The following is a 9,517-nucleotide window of genomic DNA, read 5'->3' as shown; positions in this document are numbered from 1 at the left end:
TCCTCACAAAATCAGCCTCAGGGGGCTTGAAGCTTTGATTTTTTAAAAAAAGAGACTGCTGGCAAGTTTGCCTATGAACTTGCATCCTCTTGCCTCAGCCTCCCAAGTGATGGGATTACAGGTGTGAGTCATCACACCTATTTTCTTTATTTTCAAACTCACACTATACCCCACACTTCTTCTAAAAATTATTCTCATACAGAACTGGGTATATTAGAAGTAAGTTTTGTTTTGTTTTTTCAAGACAGGGTAGCTTTGGCTGTCCTGGACTTGCTCTGTAGACCAGGTTGGCCTTGAACTCAAGAGTCCACCTGCCTCTGCTGTGCTGGGATTACAGGCATACACCACCACGCCCAACTACAAAGCAAGTTGTTTTGATGACTAGGAATCAAGAAATAGCAGCTCTAAGAGTTTTAAATCCAGTATCTTTTTTTTTTTTGAGACAGGTTCTCTCCATGTAGCCCAGGCTGGCTAACATGTGATCCATCTGCCTCTGGCTCTGGGATTAAAAGTGTGCACTTTGTCCGGCTAACTGACCCATGCTAAACCAAGATAGCACTTTGCTTTCAAAGCAAAGGATGAACAGGAGGTGTATCTTTCAATCCTTAAAATCGTTTCCTGTGGTGATTCATGCTGATTACATAATCCAGCCCACATATAGTTCAAGTAAGATGAAGGTTGGCATACACGTGCATTATCTGAAGTACACTTAGTACGGAAGGCAGAACTCTATAACTTTTGAAAGCAAAGGGTAAGTAAGGCCCAGGAGCCTTTTATCGTCTGAGTAACTGTACACAAGACACCAGGCAGAGAAGTTCCGAAGGAAATGATGGTCATGATTCACTGTTATTTGGCCTTTGGTCCTGTATCTTCGAAGCACGTATACATTCTTTACATGGTATTAGACATTTATTTTGATCATAAATGCAGTCCACGCATGAATAAATAAAATCAGTATCATTTCTTCCCTCTGAGTCTCTTAAATAGAAAAATGTGCCAAATGTCTCTTTGCGGCCCGCTTGGTCACTGTTGCCCCATCTAAGGCTTTCAACAGACTGTAATGTGATCTTCTGAGACTACAAAACTACAGTTTACCCAGGTACAGGATCCTGGGGAAAAGTCCTACTGATACTGTTGGTAGTTTCCAAAGGGTGAGGTCGGTAACTGGCTTGAAGGCAACTGGGAGTGGTCTTCAGCAAACTGAGGGCCTGCAATTAAGATGGAAAGGGGATTTTTAAAAGAATAGACCCAATTAAACAGTATGCCTGTGCAGAAAAGAAATGAAACCAACTTAAACAGTTGTGCTACACCCCAGTTACAGTCTGAATGTCTTTATCAGGCTGGCCTTGACCTTGCCACAGGGACAAGGGTGATCCCGAACTTTCCTCCTGCCTCCACTTCTCAAGTACCAGGGTTACAGTGTGTGAACCATCCTGTTTTATCTGTTGCTGAAGAGTGACCCCAGGGCTTTGTACATGCTCCCAAATACTCTACCAATTGAGCCACAACCTCAGCCTAGGCATGGTAGTGTTTAAACTGATTGCTACGATAAATTTCCCTGGATTAAGGCTGGAAAACAAATAGACAAACAAAAACAAACAAAACAACAAAACCCAAAAGTCTGGTTTTTTTTTTTATTTTTATTTTTTTGTTTGTTTTTTGAGACAGGGTTTCTCTGTGTCTCCTTGGCTGTCCTGGACTGGCTTTGTAGGCCAGGCTGGCCTCAAACTCACAGTGATCCACCTGCCTCTGCCTCCAGAGTGCTGTGCCACCACCGCCCAGTGTTAAGTCTCCTGTTTCTTAATATATTTTTAAATTTTAATTTATTATTTTTTAAAGTTTATTTATTTTTATGTGCATTGATGTTTTGCCTACATATATGTCTGTGTGAGATTGATAGATCCTCTAAAACTGGAGTTACAGACAGTTGTGAGCTTCCATGTGGGTGTTGGGAATTGAACCTGGGTCTTCTGGAAATGCAGCCAGTGTTCTTAACCGCTGAGCTATCTCTATAGCCCCTAAGAATTCATTTTATTTTATGAGTATGTGTGTACACCAGTGTGCAGGAGCCTGCAGAAGCCAGAAACTGCTGTAGGCAGCTGTGAGCTATGAGTGTACTGAGAACTGAATGTTGGTCTTCTGTAAGAGCAGTCAAGAGCTTTAACCACTGAGCCATCACTCTGGATACATTTTTAAAGCTTAACATTTTTAAATTTACCTGTATGTGTGTCTGTGTAGGTGCATGCAGGTATATGGAAGCCAGCCCCGGGACTGGAGTTACAGGAAGTTGTGAACCACTCAATGCGAATGCTAGAAACTGAACTTGGGTCTTGTCAAGGAGCAGCAAGTATTCCAGCCTCTCTTGACCCGTAGTTTAGTATCCATTTAAAATTATGGTCACAAAACTTAAATGACCTTATGTATCTTTTTGATGTTTTGTAAACATTTCTGTGTATGTGCATGTGCCTGCTTAGGCCAGGAGAGGTCATGAGATCTGCTTGGACCTGGAGAGGAGTTATAAGCAGTTGTGAATAACCAAAGCGGGTGCCGAACTGAACCTGGATCATCTGCAAAATCAGCAAGTGCTTGTAATTACTGAGCCATTTCTTTAGCCACCACCTATTACTTTTTTTAAAAAATTATTTATTTATTTTTATTTTACGTGCATTAGTATTTTGCCTGCATGTATGTCTCTGGGTATCAGATATTTCAGTTACAGACAGTTGTGAGCTGCCATGTGGGTGCTGGGAATTGAACCCTGGTCCTTCTGGAAAAGCAGTCAGTGCTCTTAACCTCTGAACCATCTCTCCAGCCCCAACCACCTATTACTTTTGAAACTAGCTTTCGAGGTTATCATAGGCTCAAATAATATGAATAGTATATTAATACCTAAAGTAAAAATCACTAAGTACTTCATTTTACCAAACAAAATACATCATTTCTAAATGTCAGGGAACCATTCCCACGTGTATGAACTTAGAACACTAAGGAGGAAGAGGACTTACCATTGGGAAACTGTGCAGAGGCAAATCTTGTCAACAAGATACCAGCTCCTTCAATTAAAGCTAGGAGAATGCCACCCATCGCAGCTGACCCAACCATGGCCACCGGTCCATCTGAAGACATTAAGAACAAAGCTTACTTTAAAGGAAAGGCATACAGTTTTATGTTTCTCTCATTCTTAAACTCTTTCACTGTCCAAGACCCACACCCACCAAACACGGCTGAGAGGTCAACTCCAGCCCACGGCCTTTTTAAATTTTCAAGCAAAGCTGTGATAGTTTGAATGAGATGGCCCCATAGGCTCAAGTGTTTGAATACTGTGTTCCTATGTGGTCACTGAGGGTGAGTGGGCTTTGAGATTTCCAAAGACTTACGCCATCCTCCGAGTGCTCAAGGATTGAGATGTGTGCCGACCTAGCCACCTGCTACCTACTAGCTCTGCTCCACCACCAGGGACCCTAATGTTGGAAAAGGGTCTTGTGCACTGGGTTTTCAGATGCTGATTTCAGTGCCCTGAGATCTGTTACTGCCCTGCCATGCACACTGTTATGAAAGTTGAAGCATCTCCTGTATCCATGTGATGTGAGGAAATGCTCCCCAATTATCCCTGATTGGTTAGTAGAAGGTTGCTGACAGCAGTAGCTGGGCAGAGAGAGAGAGACTATGAAGGCAGGATTGCCTAGTAAGGAGAAACGAGCTCTGGGAGGAAGAAAGAGGAAGGCTTTTTCACCAGGAGACATGAGGAAAAAATGGGCGTGACTATGGGCCTGGAAGGTGTAGCTAGCCTTGTGGCTGGATGAGGCCGGTGGTCAAGTTAACTTAGATAAGCTAGTTCAGAGTCTGCCCAGCTAAGGCCTAAGCTTTGAAATATTAGAAGGTCTTGGTGTCTTTACTTTTATGGATGAAGGGTCACCAGGGTCCCACAACACCCTAACCCTCGGAAACCGTAAGACCCAAATAAACTTTCTTCTATATATTGCCTTGGTTATGGTGTCTTATCATACATTAGAGAGTAAGCAGTATAAAAGCTTTATTGGACCACAGCCGTGTTCTTGCATGTTTGCATTACTGAGGTATGCTCACATGCCTTACTAGCATCAGATCATATAATACACCGGCAGTGTGGCACATGTCTTAACCCCAGCACTGAGAAGCAGAGGCAGGCAGAACTCTGAGTTTGAGGCCAGCCTGATCTACATAGTAAGATCCAGGCAAACCAAGGCTAAATGGTAAGAACCAGTCTCAAATCCAACGAAAACAAAACCAACCAACAAACAAGATCATATAGTCCATAAGTATAAAATATTTACTTCTGGGCCAGCCAGATGGTTCAGTAGGAAAAGATGCTTGTCACCAAGCCCAATGTCCTGAATTCAACCCTGGGGCCCATAAGACAGAAGGAAAAGAACCACTCCACAAGCTGTCCTCTGACACACACTCTCCCCCCTCCCCACCCGTGTCTGTCTGTCTGCCTCTCTCTCTCACACACGCACACACACTAAATTAATGCAATAGAGAAAATTTATTTACTATTTGGGGTGTGTGTGTTGAGACAGGGCTTCTCTATGTATCCTTGGCTGCCCTGGACTCACTTTGTAGACCAGACTGTCCTGGAACTCACAGAGATCCACCTGCCTCTGCCTCATGAGTGTCCGGATTAAAGGCATGTGACATCATACCCGGCATCAATTTATTTACTATTAATGCCTGGGCTTGTATAAGATGAGCTTTGAAACTTCAGTCTAAGCCTCTGTCCTGAAGTTGCAGAGGATCACCTTGACTCCTAACAGCTGTGTGTGTTCAGGAGAACTTAGAAAATTACAGCACAAAGAGTCTGGCATCCCACCAGTCACACAGGTAATACATCAGTAGAAACTGTTCTCCAAGGGGCACACACCTGTCATCCGAGAACTTGAGAACAGAGGCAAAAGGGTAAGGTATTCAAGGCCATCCTGGATCACACGAGACCCTGTCACCAAACACCCAAGCAGGGGTCTGATGGGGTGGAACCGGGGTGTGGAATCAGCAGGCTCTGAATTCAGTTCCCGGAACTCAAGTGGTAGAAGGGGAAGCAGCTCCTGCAAACTGCCCTCTGACCTCATGTGGCGCACATGCTCACACATAAGCATAAACAATGTAGTAATGATACATTTTAAAACAACCCCATACTTCTTTACTCTTATGACTTCTCAGATCACCATAAATATCCATTCTATACCAAATTTAGCAATGCTCACTTACTTCTTGCTGCCAGGATGGCTCCTGTTAAGGCACCGCTGGTGATGGAGTTCCAGGGGTCTTCTTTGCCTCTTATCTGAACCATGCTACAGTCAATCATGGAAAACAGTCCTCCCCAAACGGCAAAGCTTCCTGTTTTACCAATAGAAACAAACAGAAAACAACTACCTAAATTTCTTTTTTGTCTTAAAATAAAATACTATAGTGAAGTAAGTTTGCTTTGAAGCCAGCCTGGGTTATCTAATGATCCCATCTCAGGGGAGAGCGGGAAGAGGAAGCAGTTGCCTTTGGGGGTCCACACCCACACTCTCAGCGTGCTCTCACCATGGTGCTTCAAGCTTACGTCAAAGTATCTTGGAGTGGGAGAAACGGCTCAGGGGTGAAAAGGGCTTGCTGACCTTGCAGAAGACTTGAGTTTGGTTCCCACCACCCACTTCAGTTGGCTCACAACCACCTGTAACCCCCGCTCCAGGGGATCTCAAAACCTCTTCTGGCCTCCGTGGGACCTACATACATGTGGCAGACACACAGAAATGCATGCAACATAAATAAAAATACATCTTAAAAAAATTAGCAAGATCTCTAACATTTCTGAAAGGTGGTGGTGTGGGGAGAGAAGAGGAGGGAAAAAAACAAAATCCAGAGGCTAGATTTAACTTAGCAATACAGCTCTTGCCTAGCATATACAAAGGCCTGTACTTAACCACCTGCACCATAAAACAAACTAAAATGAATAGATATGTAGGCCTAAAAGAAGCTACAAATGGCTGAAAACACGTAAGCCACTCTTTTAGAATAACACACCTTTGTTTTTGTTTTTTTTCAAGACAGAGTCTCTCTGTGTAACCTTGGCTGTCCTGGACTCTCTTTGTAGACCAGGCTGGCCTCGAACTCACAGCGATCCACCTGCTTCTGCCTCCCAAGTGCTGGGATTAAAGGTGTGCGCCACCACCGCCATGCCACACCTTTGTTTAAACAGTACTTCAACACAAAGAATCCTGTTTCCTTCCTCTCATAATTTTATTTTTCCTTTCTTCATTAAGTGTCAGAGTGTCTACTCTGACGATCACTAACACGAACATAAAGAAAGCCAGCTTTTCTGGCCATCACAGCACGTGTTGAAGAGGCATACAAACAACCTCGGTGGAGCCAGCACACAGGAGGCCAAATCACTTTGTCTTTACCCTCTAAGACAGTGTGTGTGGGGGTTGCAATTCCTTGGTGGGGGGACTGAGTATCTATTCATGGTGTTTCCTTTTGGATAGAAACTCTAAGACATGTTAAAATTGGATATCTGAATGACGGAAACAAGATTTTTACAATATAAGAATCCAGTTTAACTTTCCACACAAAGCAACAATCACTCGCACGGCTACTGACAAGCAGAGCAAATGGAAATCACTAACAGACAAAGAGGAAAAATAAAACCTGCTGGCTGAACTCCTGTGATCTTTGCACCCAGGAAACTGGGGCAAGAAGATCTTGAGTTTGAGTCCAGCGTGGGGAAGAATGAAGGAAGGGAAGGAAGGGCAGACAGGCAGACTGACAGGTATAGCCCATGTCCAGGTAAGCAGCAGAGGTCTGTATCAACGGAAGCATTCCTCTTACCTCCCAACTGTGGAGCCCTGGTTTTAATAGCTGTCAAACTCCCTCGGAGTCTGTGGTTTACTCCCTATAACAAAAACAAAAGGAAGCAGTCTAAAATGTAAGAATACATTAGGGGCTGGGGAGACACCTCAGTGGTTGAGAGTACTGGCTGCTTTTCCAGAGGATTCCCGGCATCTACACTGCATCTCACAACAGTCTAACTCCAGTGCCTGAAGATCTAATGCCTTCTTTTGGCCTCTATGCACACAGTGCACAGACATTCATACAGACAAAGCATCCATATACATAAAATAAAATAGGGCTGGATAGATGGCTCAGAGGTTAAGAGCATTTACTGCTCTTCCAGAGGACCCAGGATCATTTCCCAGCACCCAGATGGCAGCTCACAACTGTCTGTAACTCCAATTTCAGGGGATCTGATACATAGGCACCAGGCATACATGCAGGCAAAACACATAAACACAAATAATAATAATGATGATGATGATGATGATGATGATAATAATTTCTAACCCACAATATTATCAACCAGCCCTGGCTTCCAGTGAAGATAAAATAAGACCAGTCTCTCACTCACCACTGGAGAATTTCGAAAACCTTTGAAGGCTTGAAAGATACTACCACCTATGGTACCCATGGTAAAGGCACCGCCACAGTCATCCACAATTCGCCAAGGGCTAAAAACAGAAAGGGTGGAAAAGATGACATTATTTCTCATTCATAAACCATAAGACTTTTTTTTTTCTTAATATATGAAGGGATGCAATAGGTACCATAGCAACCAATAAACTTTCAGCTTGTAAAATAGGAACAAGAATACTAAACACAGCTGGGCAGTGGTGGCACATACCTTTAATCTCAGCACTCGGGAGGCACAGGCAGGTAAACCACTGTGAGTTCGAGGCCAGCCTGGTCCACAAAGCAAGTCCAGGTCAGCCAAGGCTACATAGAGAAACCCTGTCTTGAAAACCAAAACCAAAACCAAAAAAGCTAAACACACCCATAGCTATTCAGCCTCAAATTTCCAAAATTAGAAGAATTTACCAGTCACATGCCTTTTAAACAGAATGGTAGCATGGTATCTAAATTGCCTCACAGCCAAGGCTAACAAAAAAAGACCCTGTCTCGAAAAACCAAAAAAAAAAAAAAAAAAAAAAAAAAAAAAAAAAAAAATTGCCTGGCCTTTTTCCTGAGACACCAGGTCCATCCCAACATACCCAGCATTGTACTCACTCACGACAATTTATCTTAAGTCTGTTCCAAGCTAGGCACTATAAAAAGCAAGTAAAATAAAATGAATTTATACTGTAATCAACAATATTGGTTCAGTTTCTAGAAAATCAGAGTATGATCCTGGCTAAAGCTGGAGACTCACTGGCTGCAGACACAGCTCTACAGTCTGAAGTCTTTTCAGGATAACTAAGTTCAAAACAGCTTTCTTGGGGGAGGGTGGGGCTTGAGACAGGGTTTCTCTGTGTAGCCTTGGCTGTCCTGTTCCAGGCAGGCACACAATTTGAGGATACCCTGACTCTTTCTCGTTTATAAACAAAAGCAAAGCAAAATCAGATTAACCTATCTATTTAAGACTTGATTATTTGCTTGTGACCCCTGAGGCTTTATATAAACTACTTGAGATTCATTAGCTATTACACAACTTGAGATTGAATAGCTATTGAATGTGTTTACAGCCATCTTTCTATGCCTGTTTAGTCCTTGACACAAGCACACAGCCTTCACTTAATAAACGGTTAATGAATGTACTTATTTCTGTTCGTGGCTTTTCTGAGCCATGCAGCTCATATCTTCCTATTTTTCACACAGTAATTTATCTCCCTTTTTCTCCGGGAATTTCAAGCAGTAAAAGCTGCTCCAGGCTACAAGGAGCTCATCCTGCCTGACCCCTTGGACTTTGGGTATGTGGTGTACTCTTTTTGAAATGCCTATCCTGGGAGCACGTATGACCATACTAATAAGACCTCAAGTATGACACTCAAGAGATCTACACTTCCTCCGTCGAGGCAGGAACTGAGCAAAGCGAGGCCTAGGGACGTGTTCAAGGTCATCTCAGCAAGGCAGAGGGGCTCACTATTGTCTCCGCACAAGGTCCAAAACACCTGCCATGGGGAGGAGGTTCCAAAGCTCCACCAAGCCCAACATTGGACCTCCTCCCTATGCCCCACAAGGTCACAGGGGTGCTGGGTCCTAGCACACTGCGCTAAAAAGCCACCTTGGTCACTCTCATGCGCACCACCCACAGCTGCCCAGCCCTCGGCGCTGAGCCGCGCGGAGCTCCGCTTGCACCTCGAACTCTGACCACTGCGGGCAGAGGGGAGATAAGGGGCAAGGGCGGCGGCGGCAGCTCACCACGGCTCTCTCGCGTATTCCTCCATCTTGCCTCCAGCCCGCGCGAGAGTGCCGGGCACACTGAGCGGAAATGATCCCTGTGGCGGAAGTGATCCTAGGAGGAGGCGTGTTAGTAGACGGGGATTGGGTCATCGCTTCCTGCCGCAGCCAATAGCAATCGCGACTCGGAGTAGACCCGGAGCGCACACTGTACCTGCTTCTCCAGTCAGGTCAGGGAAGGTTACGAGGATTCCGAGTACTGAGTCACAGCGTTCAGGTTAGCTCCTTGCCTGAGATAAATGCGACTCTTTTTTACACACACCCC

The 9,517-nt window shown here is 44.3% G+C and overlaps 1 protein-coding gene across 1 annotated transcript; it reads right to left on the bottom strand.

Moving 5' to 3' along the window:
- Positions 1–815: 815 nt before the first annotated feature.
- TIMM17A (translocase of inner mitochondrial membrane 17A) lies at positions 816–9,297 on the bottom strand. The gene is made up of 6 exons (XM_084786677.1): positions 9,214–9,297; positions 7,427–7,526; positions 6,850–6,913; positions 5,245–5,373; positions 3,006–3,116; positions 816–1,208 (listed from the first exon to the last, which is right to left on the bottom strand). Exons 1-6 carry the CDS (start codon positions 9,237–9,239, stop codon positions 1,123–1,125), a joined length of 516 nt encoding a protein of 171 aa, XP_084642803.1. The 5' UTR covers positions 9,240–9,297; the 3' UTR covers positions 816–1,122.
- Between the last annotated feature and the right edge of the window lie 220 nt (positions 9,298–9,517).

Source organism: Acomys minous (assembly GCF_964271855.1).
Source record: "Acomys minous genome assembly, chromosome: 1".
Classification (NCBI taxonomy): Eukaryota; Metazoa; Chordata; class Mammalia; order Rodentia; family Muridae; genus Acomys; species Acomys minous.
The sequence above is the reverse complement of the archived record's forward strand: the minus strand, read 5'-3'. Positions and strand labels throughout refer to the sequence as shown.

What these genes read in the sequence shown, in the direction of transcription:
- TIMM17A (XM_084786677.1), bottom strand. Translation starts at nt 9,239, where the DNA reads ATGGAGGAATACGCGAGAGAGCCGTG. An exon ending in GTTTTCGAAATTCTCCAGTG is followed by an intron (nt 6,914 to 7,426) that starts GTGAGTGAGAGA and finishes TTTTTGTTATAG; the next exon opens with GGAGTAAACCACAGACTCCG. An exon ending in AGCCATCCTGGCAGCAAGAA is followed by an intron (nt 3,117 to 5,244) that starts GTAAGTGAGCAT and finishes TAATGTCTTCAG; the next exon opens with ATGGACCGGTGGCCATGGTT.